This window comes from Chlorocebus sabaeus, chromosome 13 (genome assembly GCF_047675955.1).
Source record: "Chlorocebus sabaeus isolate Y175 chromosome 13, mChlSab1.0.hap1, whole genome shotgun sequence".
Lineage (NCBI taxonomy): Eukaryota > Metazoa > Chordata > Mammalia > Primates > Cercopithecidae > Chlorocebus > Chlorocebus sabaeus.
In genome coordinates this window covers 57,910,957-57,927,196 of record NC_132916.1, presented here as the reverse complement: position 1 = coordinate 57,927,196, position 16,240 = coordinate 57,910,957, and the positions used below count along the sequence as shown (strand labels likewise).

At 37.4% G+C, this 16,240-nt stretch overlaps 1 protein-coding gene and 1 pseudogene across 22 annotated transcripts in view; one reads left to right on the top strand and one right to left on the bottom strand.

Moving 5' to 3' along the window:
- EYA4 (EYA transcriptional coactivator and phosphatase 4) overlaps nucleotides 1–16,240 on the bottom strand; it is a 288,609-nt gene that overhangs the window by 15,765 nt on the left and 256,604 nt on the right. For all 22 annotated transcript variants that reach the window (XM_038000864.2, XM_038000866.2, XM_038000867.2 and 19 more), the window contains one exon: nucleotides 6,210–6,299. In XM_038000864.2, coding sequence (XP_037856792.2) covers nucleotides 6,210–6,299 — 90 coding nt within the window. The remainder of the gene's footprint in view (nucleotides 1–6,209; nucleotides 6,300–16,240) is intronic.
- Nucleotides 16–2,052, top strand: LOC103240991 (10 kDa heat shock protein, mitochondrial pseudogene; annotated as a pseudogene).

Below are 16,240 nucleotides of genomic sequence, written 5' to 3'. Positions count from 1 at the left end.
ATGATGCTTGTTATCATGTTTGAAGGTGTTCCCATCTTCTCATTTGATCGGACTACTGCCAGAAGATGGCAGCGTGTGCCCGTCCATCTCACTGCCTCGCTCTTGGTTTCTTCTATTGGGAAATGGCACCATTTCTACCCCAAAACATTTAAATCCAGAAGAGTTCCATAGAAAGGAGGGGTGAGAAAGTACACGGCATGAGGGTTTCTTTAGAGCAATTAAAAAAATTAATCTTAAAATTATCGATAAGAAATTATCTCGAATCTTTGTAATCATTTGAGTTCCCTTCCAGCCATTTCTGTTGTGCACACTTAAGCATGGCTAATCTGAAGATACACAAAACTTATTTGGTCGAACACCTCAGATGGTTACTATTATTTGTCATTTGTTGAGCGGCAACAGGGGGTCTTGCCTTCAGATTATGGTGCCCTGTGGAATTTCCACGACTTCCTGCTGGACCAGAACCATGAAAGAACCATGCTGGTGTTATTTTAAAGTCCTGACCTTTTGACACAGAAAAAGGGTAATAATCATAGAAACTGACATTTTCTTTTTGTCAAGTTTTTAAATTTTCAAATCAAAAAGACTACTTTTAAGTAAAAGGAAAATAATGAAGATTTATCATCTCAAATGTGCTACAAAATTCCAATCAAAATAAACTTTATGTAAGTATACCCACACAATTGACCTGATTTTAAGTTACTGTGTGCTCAGAACAAATGGGAACTTTTCTGGAAAAGGATTCAATCCTTCTTTGCTGTTCTGAGTCTCAGTCCATCTTCAAATAATCTGCAAAGTTCCAGAGCAATATTATAAGCTCTAAAGGTGAAATTTGGTGAAGGCATTTAAAATGTTTAGTTCTCAGAATAAATATATAATCAATAAAAATAAATTATTTATAATAAATAACAACAACATATTAACCTCAGCGTATGGTTTAACATTTTGGGCCTCCTTAGTCCTCCCTCAAAGTATTTTACTCATACTCACAGATTCTGACTATGTACATGGTGCTTAGCATTCAAAATTATTATTTTTTAAAATCATTAAATTTGAAAATACACCATACTAAACAAAGGTTTTTCAGCTACTATTTATATTCATTATTGGGCATGAAAGTATCTGACAGTCAAATATTTCATATCTAGTCTCCAGATTTCCACACAGAATGCATTTAATCCGGTTCCAGTTGAAAGGTTGAGTTGACTCAGGTTTCCTTTAATATATAAAATTCAGTGACTAGCCCAATCAGTACCTTTTGAGTATGTAACTTGAAAATCCAGGTAAGTTAAAAGTTCATATAATTTACAGAAATTATAGGTTTAGTAAGTTTTGAATAAATCTCCACCTACACATATGGGTCAAAAAATATAATCTGACTGGAAGTGCCCTGGAGTGCGGCATTTGGTTCACCAGGTTACATCCCCACTTACGGTACAATCTAGCATAGAATAATCACTCCACAATTCTTTCTTAAATAAATGGGAGAAGTCCAGACAAATGCTAATTCTTTACAGGATTACCACAATCATTTAAATTTTCTAACACAAAGTTATGATGATATAAAATAAAAGCATTCTAAATGGTGAGGAGATAAGAAGATATTTATGTGAAGAGTGGAAGGGAGAGAGAAGAGTACAGAGACTGCCGACGGAATGGCCTGGCCAGACAGCTATTTAGAAAAAGTCTTCCCCTCTTTGACCAAGTATTGGCTGAAAGGAATGCAGTCTAAACTGTAACCAAAGGAGGCATTATGCTTCCTGAAAAACATCCAGTAAAGGCATTGTAAGCAATGATGGTAACTGCTGGACTGGGCTTTAAGGAAAAGAGTGGAGAGATTTTACCCCTTAGCATAAGGGTTGGAAATAAAGTTTTTCTCCCAGAATATGGAGGCACCAAAGTAGTTCTAAATGATGAGATTATTTCTTATTTAGAGATGGTGACATACTTGGAAAGTCCATAGACTGAAATAAATCACTATTGAAATGGTGTCACATGAAGTTGCCCATTCCATTGAAGTTCTGAAATCTTTCCTCATGTAAATAACTTCTGTGTCTCTCTTTTATAATAAATTAGTGACATTCAAAAAAGTGGAGGAATCCTTGTAAATTTCCCTGGTAATCAGAAGTTATTTCTCTATTTAATACTCTCTCATTGTCATTTTTAGAGAAATTCCTCTGACATTAAGTATTAACTTGCATGATTAATTTGTACACAGGTTGCCCCAAAACTTATCTTTTACTCCTGAGGACAACAGTATATCACACTTACTGGACCAGAAGCTCCATGATTGAAGTTATATTTGAGGTTTTTCCAAATTTAACTTTTCTTTAAATTTATGCCTAGTTAACTATGCCTGTTGACTCTGGACGGTTGCCTGAGGATTACAATCCAGTGAAAGAAACCTGAACTTCCATTATTTACATTTTTAGAAAAAGCTAAATAATTGTTCTTCAATTATTTTTCACTCTGACAAACTCTTTCAAGAATCATTTTGACCAAAAAGTGAAATACTAAAAACACTATAATGTTTTGGCTTTAACAAATTTTAGTAGAACTCAAACATTTGAAAATATTCTAGAACTAACCTTAAATACTTTAATTTTGTTTTACAAGGTAACCAAAAAGTTGTCACTGATATTTATCAGTTATAATTCACAGCAGTCTTTTCTTACTTTTGCCATCTCAAACTTCCTGGAGACTTCTTTTCTGGAGGTTATTCTAACTGAAACAGCACTTTATTTAAACACACAGGTTTCTCTTGTTAGGGGAGGGTAGTGTGGGCATTTGCCTTCTCTGCAGTTGAGCGGGATGCAGTGAAGTGTCTATTGGGAGGATTTAAATTTGTATCTTTTAAGGAATTATGTGAGGAACAGCTGCTACTATATATGTTGAAGTATCTACTAAAAGATTTGAGTGTCAAATTTAGATGTTTAGGTTTTAAATAAAAGCACCCCGAGAGCTTAAATATTCAACATCAACAACGACAACATAATAAGCTAATGGTAGAGTTACTCTCTTGAGGAATTGTTTTTGTCAACAAGAGTAGAAATCATTTAATTCCAGTTATGGAGCCCAAGCCACTTTTTGGCTGTAAGAGGTTTATTGAAATAAAAAATTGTGTGAAAGTAAAACTGCCTTTCAAAGTCAGATGCAGAAGGATAGGGGGTTATGTATATAACTATACTGAATGCTTTTGAAAGCTATTGTTTTGATTTTATTAGTTTTAGTGCTTGTTTACTCAAGTCAGTAAAAAACATTTGTGTTTCCTTGGGCACTTTATATGGATGTGCAAGCATTTGCGTGGCATGCATGTGTAGTGACAGTTCAGTCAATTTATATGCAGTAACTCAATTATTTTATTGATTAAGTACAGTATTGTTGAATAGCTAAGTTCTGTGGTTTGAGTCAAATAAAATTCTTATCACATTCTAAAACACAACTAAAAAGCTATATACTCAGAGAAGAGAAAGTCAATACCAGTATTTTCTCAGGAACTACTTCTAACAAAGATCCTGCCAGGTATTTCTGAAATACATATAACATAATACCTGAACTAAAATAAATGTCTTTAAGTGCCATACATGACTACAACATGTTTTTGATATACCAATATTCATTTCAAACTTGCTAAAGTTAGTTACAAATTCATTATATGCTATTTTCACCTTCTCACTTTAGCATTCTTTTAAAAGTTGGGTAGTAAATTTATTCCACCTGGCTTCTAATGTGCCAGTAAAAAAGCTAAAAGTTCATTTATTCTACTTATTTCCAGTAAAAAATAATTAACCAAATGAAATAAGAACTTTTAGTTGGATACTACCACATAAAATTTCTTTTTTCTTTTTACACCTTTGAAAAGACTAATAATATTAAGATCCTCTTTACAATGAAACTCATCCATACTGATCAACAGAAAAACTAACCCCAAAAGTTATTGCTGTATGTAAAAAATTCAAGTTCTGGAAAGGTTAAGGTGTTTGTTATTATCAGGTATATATAAAATCATTCTGTGTTCATAAGTAGCAGGATCAATTTAAATCAGGTTTTAGAGAGGTGATTATTGTTTGTTATCTAAAACTGAAAGCTTGCCTAGTAATATTGATCTTTCATACTGTCCATTGTAGAAAAAAAAAGAATGCCTCTTTAATCAGACAGTAATTGTATTATTCAGTAAAAACACTGACTCACTATAAAGAAAAACAACAACAACAGCAGCAAAATGTTATTACACAGATTTCAGCATACACATTTATGGAATGTACTGAACCACTCATTTTTACTCTCATGTCTCAAATATAACTCAAACTGGATTTAAGACCTTGTCATTAGAAAAAAAAAACAAAAATTTTCTAACTGGTGTGTTGGTGGGAGAGTAAATTAGTTCAACCGTTGTGGAAGAAAATGTGACGATTACTCAAGGATCTAGAACTAGGAATACCATTTGACCCAGCAATTCCATTACTGGGTATATACCCAAAGGATTATAAATCATTCTACTATAAAGACACATGCACATGTATGTTTACTGCAGCACTGTTCACAATAGCAAAGACTTGGAACCAACCCAAATGCCCATCAGTGATAGACTGGATAAAGAAAATGTGGCACATATGCACCATGGAATACTATGCAGCCATAAAAAAGAATGAGTTCATGTCCTTTGTAGGGACATGGATGCAGCTGGAAATCATTCTCAGCAAACTAACTTAGGAACAGAAAACCAAACACCGCATGTTCTCACTAATAAGTGAGAGCTGAACAATGAGAACACATGGACACAGGGAGGGGAACACCACACACTGGGGCCTGTTGGGGGATGGAGGGCTAGGAGAGGGATAACATCAGGAGAAATACCTAATGTAGATGATGGGTTGATGGGTGCAGCAGATGACGGGTTGATGGGTGCAGCAAACCACCATGGCATGTATATACCTACATAACAAACCTGCACGTTCTGTACATGTGCTCCAGAACTTAAAAGTATTTTTTAAAAAAGTTATTTAAGTAACTCAATAACTTGGCTTTTCTTTCTCACACACTTGAAAAATTTTCAGCATAGGATGGGTCAGAAGTATGTGCTCTGGAACTAGGCAAATCTGCTTCAAATTCCAGTTCTACCACTTAGATAGCAGGTAACTTTAGATGTGATTTGTATGTTGTGGACCATAGAGTTTCTCCCTTGCATAAATAATGTGATAAACACATTTACTTCAATACACTGTTAAGTAATTAATGGAAAGTTCAACATAAAATATCTAGAACAAGGTAGGGGTTCAGTAGTAGTAATCTCCCTCTCAATTCATCATATGATTATAGACAAAAAATTTTATTTAATTATGAAACTATGAGATAAAAAATAAATTTAAACATGCCATCTGAAAAAAAATGAAAGAGAAATCTCTATTTCAGCACAGTTATGCTTGACTGAGAAGTACTTCTGCCAAGAACCTGAACTACTTAGTTATTTCAAATTGTATTATCTGAATGTCTAATAACCTAGGACACAGATGGCATACCTTATTGCAGTACATGTTCAACTACTCTGAGGCTATGTTTCCTTGGGTCGTTTCATTTTGCTGTTGTTTTTATTTTCTTTTTCTCTTATTTGCCATTTAGACACTGTCTTGCCATTTGAGGTTGAAAACGGAAACATAATTTTTAAAATGAGAAAATAAATGCATTTAAATGCATCAAACATGCTTAAATAGTTCTAGCACTGTTTTATCCAGAAGGGAAAGAAATGAGGAATGATAATGTTAGCTAAAGTTAGGCTTCAGATTATCCACAAAATTAAATGATCTATGCTATCACCACGAATAGTGTCTGTGAATATTGTTTAGTGATTAACCTAAATAGGCTCCTGGTTAATAATCTGGAAGAGCTAATGCTGATTCCAAAGGTGCCAAGCCTCTTGCGGCTGAAACACTAAAAGAACCAAGAGTCACGTACAGCTGTGGACAGTGAGGACAGCAAAGCCAACAGTCTCCTCTTTGGAGACATTTTTGTTCTACATATATATTATTCACGAACACAAATTAACTTTCTGCTTATATTTGTAAATCAAACTTTTCCTCTTGACAAGAACTTTACGCTTCTCTTGAGCTAAATTTTTATCTTTCTGTTTTCTCGAGGTTATCTGCAGATATAAAAACCATCTAAGAGGTCTGCTGTTGGACAAAACTATTTGTACCTGGTACAATTCTTACCTCTAAATCATTAAAAAACAAATGAGTGTCAGCAAGATTAAAAATCATTTCTTCCATGCGGAGTCCAAGGGTTACAGCCATGGGGGGATCCTGTAAAGAAAATGTGCACATAATCAGGTAAAATTTCAGTAAGCACTTATTATTAAAAATATTTTAAGCACATATTGCTGTGGTAGAAGAGAGAGGAGACTGCATGGGTTTTTACTGAAGATTCAAAAGATTTCTCAGTCATCCGGAAAGGTGACTTTCCAGAAGGTTCAGATATACCAAACGCACAGGCATACCTGGGAATTCAGACATACGTAATGATGACACAGCATACATTTTCACACAAAGCTGTACGTTCAGGAGGGAAGGAGGAAGGGAGCCATTCAGTTCATATGACCCAGTTTACATATAATCTATGGAAAGTATTCTGGAAAAAGGTATTTGGATGGGGTGCTGAAGAATGGAGTAAACTCGCTAAAAAGAAAGGGTGTCTTTTTAAGAATAATGACAAATAATGAGAATTAAAAGACAGAGAAAAATAGGTCAACTGGGTATTTATAAGACTTGAGCAGAGAATGTTATCTGGAGGTGAAACAGGAAGAGCTGGCAGAGGATGGTGTAACCATCACTTAATTTTTGATTGCATTTTTATCAACAAGGTAAGAGGAATCTCCCTATCCAAACATGTGTAGAGTTTAGTCTAACCTGCATTTGACTAAGGTTGAAGAAGTGAGGGGTGAGAATAGCTAAAAGAACATTAATTCTCTAAGCGTAATCCAGGTACAAAATATATGCTTTGGGAAGTTAATGAAAGTGATGGGGTCAGTAAAGAGTTAAAATGACTCAACTTTTGTTTACAGAAACCAAGATATTAAACAGCAGCAAGGAGTCGAAAATCAAGACCAGAGTTGTTACTTTAGCATAATTAACTGCAGCTGAAGGCCTAGCATCAAGCGATATAAGACTAAAAAGTAATGAGCATTTGGGGATAGGGATTGGAATAGAGAAGTAATTCATTCTCAAACATTGTGTTTAAAATTATCAAAGTTGGAATGATGTCTAAAGAAGAACTGCTCATAGATGCAACTCAGAAGATATGGGAAAGAAAAAACCTGGAAGGGACAAACCCTTAAAATCTGAGACCAGAGGGGTGTTAGCAGGGAGAAGAATAAGGTTTTGAATAAAGCTGACAAGTCCAGAAGGATACTATTGGTTTTGGCTGGGAAGTTATTTTGGAAGACCTCAGAGGGTGATTTGGGTTGAGTGGCTGGGCCAGGAGCCAGACTGCAGGGATTTGAGAAGAGAGAGCCGAAATTGTGTTTTCAACATTCTAATAGTTGGCATTTCAAGAAATGTATCTCAACTTGGGGAAATGTAACACAAACTTTACTCAATTTATGATAAGAACATGCAACCCAGGTCAGGCCAAGCAGTATTCATCTATACCCTGAACTGATTCCATCTGCAAGGAGAAACCACTCTTCATGCCACATCTCCACTATGATAACCCATTTTATTCCTATGTTTCCTTTCATCATATTTTGAGGGGGGAGGCCTAAAGTGTAAACATATTTGAGATGTCATCCTGTGTTCTGTAGCCATTAAAACCTGGAGAATAGGAATTATATGCTAAGAAAAAGGCACTGAGTGCTAAGGGGTCATTGGGGTATGAGAGCTAAACTAAGACTCGATGTGAGTGAAGATAGAGATAAGAAAATAATATGTTGGATTTCAGCATAATTTTCTAATTGTTTATATCTCCTCATTTAGAGATTTATGTGGATTTCATAGCCAGAGATTCTCATTTCTCAGTAATGGATGCTGACTCCACATATCTGATGGCAACCTGGTATTCTGTCATCTGGTAGCTTGACTGTGCTGCTGGATTCATCCGTCTTCCAGTGACAGAACCATTTGGGACTATATACCCAAAGATCAAATCAGTTCTGTTTTAGCCAACAAATATTCATTCAAAACATGAATAAAATTATTAGTAAGTAGGCCAGGCACAGTGGCTCATGTCTATGATCCCAGCACTTTGGGAGGCTGAGGCAGGCAGACCATTTGAGGTCAGGAGTTCAAGACCAGCCTGGCCAACATGGTAAAACCCTGCTTCTACTAAAAATACAAAAATTAGCTGGGCACAGGGGTGCGTGCCTGTAATCCCAGCTACTCGGGATGCTGAGGCACGAGAATCCCTTGAACCCGGGAGGCGGAGGTTGCAGTGAGCCAAGATCATGCCACTGTACTCCAGCTTGGGTGACAGAGTGAAACTGTATCTCAAAAGAAAAAAAAAAAAAATGTTAATAAGTGCCAGTTTGTGTCTCAAGGGGTTTCAGAGCTCAGAAGGGCCCTTTGCTCTGTTTCCTTCAAGGATACAATTCTTTTTTCTTTCTTTTTTTTGTTGTTGTTGATCATGTTTTTGTTGAAATAAAATCTCTAAAGGTGGTATAAGTTTAAAAAACACATTTTGTCTTTTTTGGTTGAAAAATTCCTATTATTAATCTCTGTATTTTTGGCAGGGTTGGGGGGAACTAGGCATTAAATAGGCTGAGGACATTTTATGAAACTATTCTGCCTAGTCATGGAACCATGAACAAAGTCTACAGAAATATCAGGAAAAATCAAATGTAATTACAGCATGAAAACATATAATTCCATTAGTGACGCTCTGTGCTTTTGAGGAATGTTCACTGATGCAAGACAATAAAAGTGAGCTCCACACTACTCTGTTATGTTTCTGATGATTACTGCCCTAAAGATATATATTTCAGATAGCAGTTCAGAAGTATCTGATTTAAAAGGTTTTCCTTCTGGAGACCAGGTTGGTTAGGCTCTTATCCTATGATTTGCCAATTTTTCTTTTTAAGTTTTGAATACAATTATTGTTTCTTCACTTCATTCTTCACATTCTTTGCATTTGCAGATCAGATTTATGGGGATGGGAGAAAACATACTGTTCCTTTTGATTGTTACTTTGATCAATTCCATGCTTCTGAAGTACGTAACTCTCTGTGCTACCCAAACAGTGATAGGAAAATCCATGAAGAATGCATTTTGTACATCTGATAAGCATGCAAACAAGTATAATTTTAAAAAAAAGCAAAATGCAAGAATCTGCTAGCAAGCAAGCATGGCATGTGGTATGATAAAAACTGCAGTTGAGCACCCCACTGGAATGCAACCCCACGGCACTAGGAGGGCTGGTCATTTGTTTTTCAAGCTGTGGCGGTTCCACATCACACACTCTATGAGAGCCAGGACTTAGTAAGCATTTTGGCAAAATATCATTTGTAACTGGGAAAGTTTAGGTTTGTGGTTTGCTGGAGTGTGAACTAGCTGTGTTTTACTAAGGTTTCCAGAGAGCAAGGCCTATTGAAAGAGAGATGTTTCATCAGCCATGCCAAAGGCTTGGCACAGATGGGCCGGGGATAGTCATGCCATCAGCCAAGGAAAACCATGCCTGTAAGAGGTGATGATCTTGTTTCTAAGAGAATGTCTGGGGCGGGCTTACTTTCAAATATCTAATTTTACTTTTTGTTTTTTTCCAACTTACTAAGTCACTGGGACAGCTAATTCTAAGTGAGCAGATTACAGCACTGCATTTTTCCAGCTAAAGGACTCACAGATCCAAGAATCCAAGAAAGATGACTGGACATTTGGTGGGTGTAGCCTTAGCAATGCTGGGCACCCTCCATCTTGCCAAACTGCTGTGAAGGAGCTGCCAGCACCTGCAATTGCACTGTTTTATCAGGCATTTGAGAATGAAACATACTTTTGGATTGAACTCAAGTTTTATACAGAGATGTTTGCTCATTTTCATTAGATGTTTGTAGAATTATGGGCACCTTATGAATCAAGAGTTGCTTTTTTTTTATTTGCATTTAAGTGTAGTGAGTGTTGAGTTTAGGGTCTAAAATGAGGTGATAGCAAAAACTTGGATAGAGGAAAAAAGTGGGATAATAAAGGCACTAACAGGATTTTGTGGAAGTTCTGATATATATTATACATATTATAAAAGTTCCAAAAGGTTCAAAGTGTCTACAACGGAGTTTAATAGGAGGAAAATTGAACTACTGCCAATTTATTCTGTGTACTGCTGTATCAAAATACTGAAACTATTCCCCAGACATTTTACTGAAAAGAGACAGAGAGAGAGAGACAGAGAAGAGGAAGATGAAGAAAATAAATAGCTCTTGGCCTTTAAATGTGTGGTTCTAAGCCAGATGTTACCAGTGTATAATCAAGGCAGGATCCAGTACAGCACTTCTCTAAATCAAAATACTAACGCCTATTAGCCATGTGAACACAGAGCATAAATTGGAGCCAGACTGTCTGTCTATGGGCCTCTGCCCTGCACTGGGCCATCAGCTGGAATTCCTTCTCTAGGGACACACTGCAAAAATATCTCTGGAGAGGCAACAATTATGTATTTTTAAAGAAACTAAGGACTTTTTTTTTCTTTTAAAGACATCAACCTCGTGAAAGTTTTTTTTTTTTTTATTTTGGGACTCGTAGCACATGTGTAGACATGGGCACACAGAGATAGAAGATATGCAAGTTCATCACGGAAGAAAGAAGGCAGACCAGCTCTCATGAACCTGGTGGAAAAAGTTACTGGATTTTTTAGAATACATATACTCTTTAAATCATAAGAAATAAAATGAAATTCAGTCACAAATCAGAAGGGAAATTTTACAATTGTGATACTTGTCTACGATGGATAGGTGGTGGGCTTACAAGTTCTTAGGAGGAACAGGGGAATGGTTTCAGGAACATTCATTTACTCATCACATATTTATTGAGTGACTATTATGTATTAGAGACGTTCAAATTCTAAGCAGAGAGCAGATAACCAAAAAAGCAAAGCCCCTACCTTTATGGGGTTTATATTATTACTGGATGAGCTACCCGATAAACAGACAAGAAAACAAGGGAATATCAGGTGGTGATAAAGCTACGAAAGAAAAACCAGGATAAGCAGATATAGAAGTGATGAGGATGAGCGGATAGGGCTAATTTAAAGCAAATTCAGAGAAGGCCCCTTTCAGGAGGCAATGGCAGAGACAGAAACAGTGGCCTGACAAAGGCAAGGGAGCGAGGCATGAACAGGCGCCATGGTGGCGAACATACGGAGAGCCCAGAGGCGAGAACGAGTGTGTGTGAGGGAAACAGTGTGAGGAAGGGGGACCCTAACCAGGGAGGGGAAGGGAACAATGATTTTAAGAATGCAAGAGTGCTCCACTGAATGTCTGTGAGAGACCACAGCAAGATAAGCAAAGAAGGAACACTTGATCTGGCAATGAGGTGGCTCCTCAGACTTGGCAAGTGTCATGTTATGGCAAAGCTGGAAAGAGCAGAGAAAGAGAGCAGTCACCGGAGGAGAAAATGGGCTCAAGAAGCTCTTCTAATGATAGGAATGTGACAGCAGACACGATGGTGTGATGGGAAGAATCTAGGAGAGTGAGAAACTGGTGGCTCAGCGAAAGAAGTTCTTTCAGGAGTCAATTCCTTGGGTAGGTGAGGGGGGCACGGAACCAGGGTGCGAGAGGTACAAGAGACAGCAGAGATTATGGCTACAGATGTAGGGGGCAGGGATTTGGTGGTGCAAAGATGACAGAATTCATTTGTTTGCTTTTTTCCCCCTAGTAATTGAGGAGATTTGTACAGAACTGGGAGAGGTATGCTTGCTCTCCCTTCAGCTCTTCAAAACCTGCAACAGGAAGAGTTCATGACCCCAAGAGTGCTTGCACCCATTTGAGATTTGTGGCCACATTCAGCTGCTGAGGTACAGGCAGTCAGTGGGGTTTTCTGGAAGATGAGTCTGATGGAAAAATAATGAGGTAAGGATAGAAAGGCATTATGGAAAAGTGAGGTTATAGTGGTACATAAAGAGGACTCCAAGCTGGGAGGATGACATCTAAGACAGGGGTTCTCCGACTACACCATGCATGGGAAACACCTGCGGAGCTTTCACAATGCCTGTTGCTCAGGCCATACCCCATACCAACTAAATCGGATTATCTGAGGTGGGTCCATGCATCAGTCATGCTAAAGCTCTGCAGTGAGTCCAACGTACAAATGAGATGGAGAGTCAGCAGATGACAACCTTGCTGCTCAAAGTGTGGTACACAGACCAGTACCATTGGTATCACCTGGGAGCCTGTCAGAAAGGCACACCTGTAGACCCTTCCCCAGATCTAGTTTGTCAGGTAGTTTAACAAGATTATCAGGTGATTCATATACATGTTACTTTTGAATAAACACTGGTCTACGAGCTATTATAATGAGAGACTGGGATAGTTAAGAAAAATCAGAGCTGGCATGACCTTCTGGCTTTCCAAGAGTTAAGCCTCTGGGGTGCTTCCACAGGATGGCTGGTCTTGAGCCAGCGTGATCACTGAGTAGAACTGTGGCTTACTGTAATTTCTTGGGAACTAGACTTCTCTAGAGTTGCTTATGAGGAAGAGTGCCTTCTCCACTTTTCACCTCCATAAAGATCATTCTGTGGACTTAACTTCAAGGACCAAATGTCTGATGGTGTCTTTTTCTTAGTGATGTAGCCAATTATCTGCTGGGGAGCTGGTAAAGTTGAAAAGCCACCACATTTTGCATTACAAGATTTTGTTCACAATTCAAGTGTTCAGTGTAAGCAACATATTTGCAGTTGAACATAGTTAATGTTGTAGAGCTTAAATTGTGTGATCATCACACAACTTACCACTAGAGGCTTCTACAGGTTCAATCAGGAGGGAATCCAAATGTATTAAACTAATAACAGAATAAATGTACTTCAGGGTGAATTACAGTGGTAGTACATGGCAACAGTGTAACATGGCACTTGGATGGAAAGAAAAATATCACGTTGGTGAGAATGACCGTGGGAGGATGAGTTAGAAAGCACAGGGCCCAGAGAAAAGTGGCAGAGCAGAGGTGGCAAATAAACACACCTAACGAGGCTCCTCAGGACCTCGGGAGAAAGGTGATTGACATGTTAGGAGATGGCTATAGGAGGAAAGGCCTAGGAGAGGGTTGATGATGATTAAAGAATACTTAAGGTAAGTTAATGTTCTAATCCCTCACCTCCTCAAGATATTAGATTAAATGATTATCAACTGAGATCAAAGGAACTGAAAACTTCAGGGCAGTTTAGAGAAGGCTGCTCTATGTGTTTTAAAGAGATTAGTTACCATTATCTCTCTGGTATATTAGCTTCAAGTTAATCAATGTGATGTCCTTTCAAGATCATTCCCCTTTTCTAACGTAATTCCCGCAATTGATTTGGTAAAGGTGGGCTTAAATAAAAGTTAGTAATATATTTGGCTATTTAAGAGATCACGCAGAGCCATTCAATTTAATTTTTAAAAGAAATTATCAAAATAAACATATACTCAACACAAAGCTCTGAAAGGGGAGACAATAGATAGCAATGATTCCCCAGTTCTCTAGGGAAGAGTTTGAGATATGTCACTGTCTTTGATTTGGCTTTATTTTCACATGCATATGTATGATATTTCTGTACCCACTATATACATACACATGAACACACAATCAAACTTACTATAAGCTGCCAGTAAAAACATTATGCATTTTTCGAGGCTTGCAAATTCTGTAATCATTCCTTTTATATAATATATACCAAAACCACTCTCTAGTCACCCTGGCATAGGTGCTACTTCTCTGCAACACTGAGCTTGCTGACTCATATTATGAGGTAAAACAACAGATACAAATATAAAATGCAAATTTCCTTAGAAAAAATTCAGTTTCCTGTATTTCAGATTTCCTTGAAACTAAATAAATAGGTCATGCTTACTGAATGTTTATTCTGTGGTGAGTTTTAATGCATTAACTCATTTAACCCTCAGAATCAAATTACTACTTTTATTATTCTCCTCATTTTATATACAAGACAACTGGGGCTCATAAATGCTAAATAAACTACTCAAGGTCACATGGGCGCTAGGAGGGAGGGTAGAATTTGAACTCAGGGTCATTCTCCCTCCAAAGCCAGAGCCCTCTAAGCATATGGTATTTGTTAGCTCTGCCATTAGGACTGCCTCAGATCCATGGTACTAACACTTGATTAATTCTATTACTTTCTATTAAACCATGTTGGTTTTCTTTAGTCCAAATGCACAAAAGTAAGCATTTATCTTCATGACTAGCCTATCATTTAAAATCCAGTCAAATGCCATGTTAGAAGTATTTTTCTACATAAATGTGTGTAGACTATTCAATACACAAGCAATCAATTGATTAATTCTGATGAACATATTATTTCACTAGCACTGCTGTTATATGTGATGTTGTCTAAAATAAGCAAGCAGTTTGGGGAACCTGAATCTGAGTTTCACATTATCAGGCAGCCATTCACTTTTCCTTCAGTTCCTTCACTTTTTACCCCTGACTTGGGCTATTTCCTCTGTGTCCTTACTGTGGAATAACTTTAGAGTATCACAGCTTCATAGCACATGATACATTAATGATCCAAAATAAACCAAACCCCTAAAGCACAATTTATTCAGTTTTCTTCACCCTCCCCTGAAAACAAAAGGAATCACTGCAAGTCATCAGGTAAAATGATACATACAATTGATCAGGGAATAGAAATAATGTTCATAAACTCTAACATGATGGATGATTCCTGGTCTACATCCTGTCAAATTTACAAGCTCCTATTTTAGAGTTTTGCAGCACAGAAACTGTACATGGCAATTGGTGCTCAGCTGCAAAACCCATCACCAGCCTCATAGCAGCAGGGCTCAGATAGCGAGGTTCCTCATTCACCGTCATCAGAAATGTTCAGGAATAGTTCTTCTTGGAAAAGACAGTGTTGACAATTGAACAGAGTCAAAAAGTGATAACACATTAGGAAGATGCTTGGGAAATTCACATTATTTAACTTATAAATGAAAGTAGACTTTTCCAAAAGTTTCTTTTTTTTAAATTAAAACACAAAAGTAAGTTAGGACAATTTATGGGTAAAAGGTCATTCTTACATTATTGTGGTTCACACATTTTATTTTTATAGGTTGTGGGGAAAGAACATGAGACCAAAAGAATATAGAGATTAAGAACCTATCAAAGAGACATGGACTCCACTGACCTTGCCACTTACGAGCTATCTACAGTGGTACCAATCACACAGGGTGATGGGAAAAGCTAATGAGAGAATGTATTTCACAGGACACTCAGCCAAGGGTCAGGCACATAGTAACCAGTCAAAAATGATACTCATTATTGTCCACTAATTATGGGTGGGGAGAGAGAAAGACAGTTAGATATGTAGGTAAGTATGGTAATTTCAGGATATGATTGACATCTCTGGTCTTTATAGGTGCAGCTCCCAGCTCGCTATACTTGAGGCCACTGCAGTGCCACTTCACATTCTGCAGGAGTAAACATTGACCTTGCAGGTCTGAAAACACCTGCCTTTAGTTATTTCTCATTTTGGAGAAAGAAGGTATATGTTTAGGAATTTAACCTAGGAGGTAGATGATAGTTTTCACTGTGGAGTGTCATTTTTATATAAGTACATTATCTTATTTAAGCCACCCCGTAATCCCTGGAAGGAAATGAATTATAACCATTTTCAGATGAAACCGGCTCAGAGGTCAAACAGTTTGCACTTAGGCACAGCCAGGCACAGGAGGTCCTTCTGACTTTTAGCTCAATGTTCCTTCAGCTAGTCGACTGCCTTCCAGGCTGTATTGTGAGCAAGCTTCAGGATTCAGGAACCCTTTTCATGGTGACCAAGAACAATGGGAAAGGGTGGTCATGTAGGGGAAATGGGATCTCTCCAGTCCCCGATCTGTACATTTTATCTAGAGCAGTTCTGCCCTTAGATGTTCTATACAGTGATGCTCTCAGTCATATGTGTGTAGAGGAATCTCTGGCTAAAATGATAAAAAAAATCACTATGCTATACCAAAATGTTACACTCTAAAATGCATATTGTGGAAATAAGACTGATCTAAGAAATGAAAAGAATTAAGAACCCATAATAATTTTAAGGACCCATAATAATTTCAAGCTTAGAC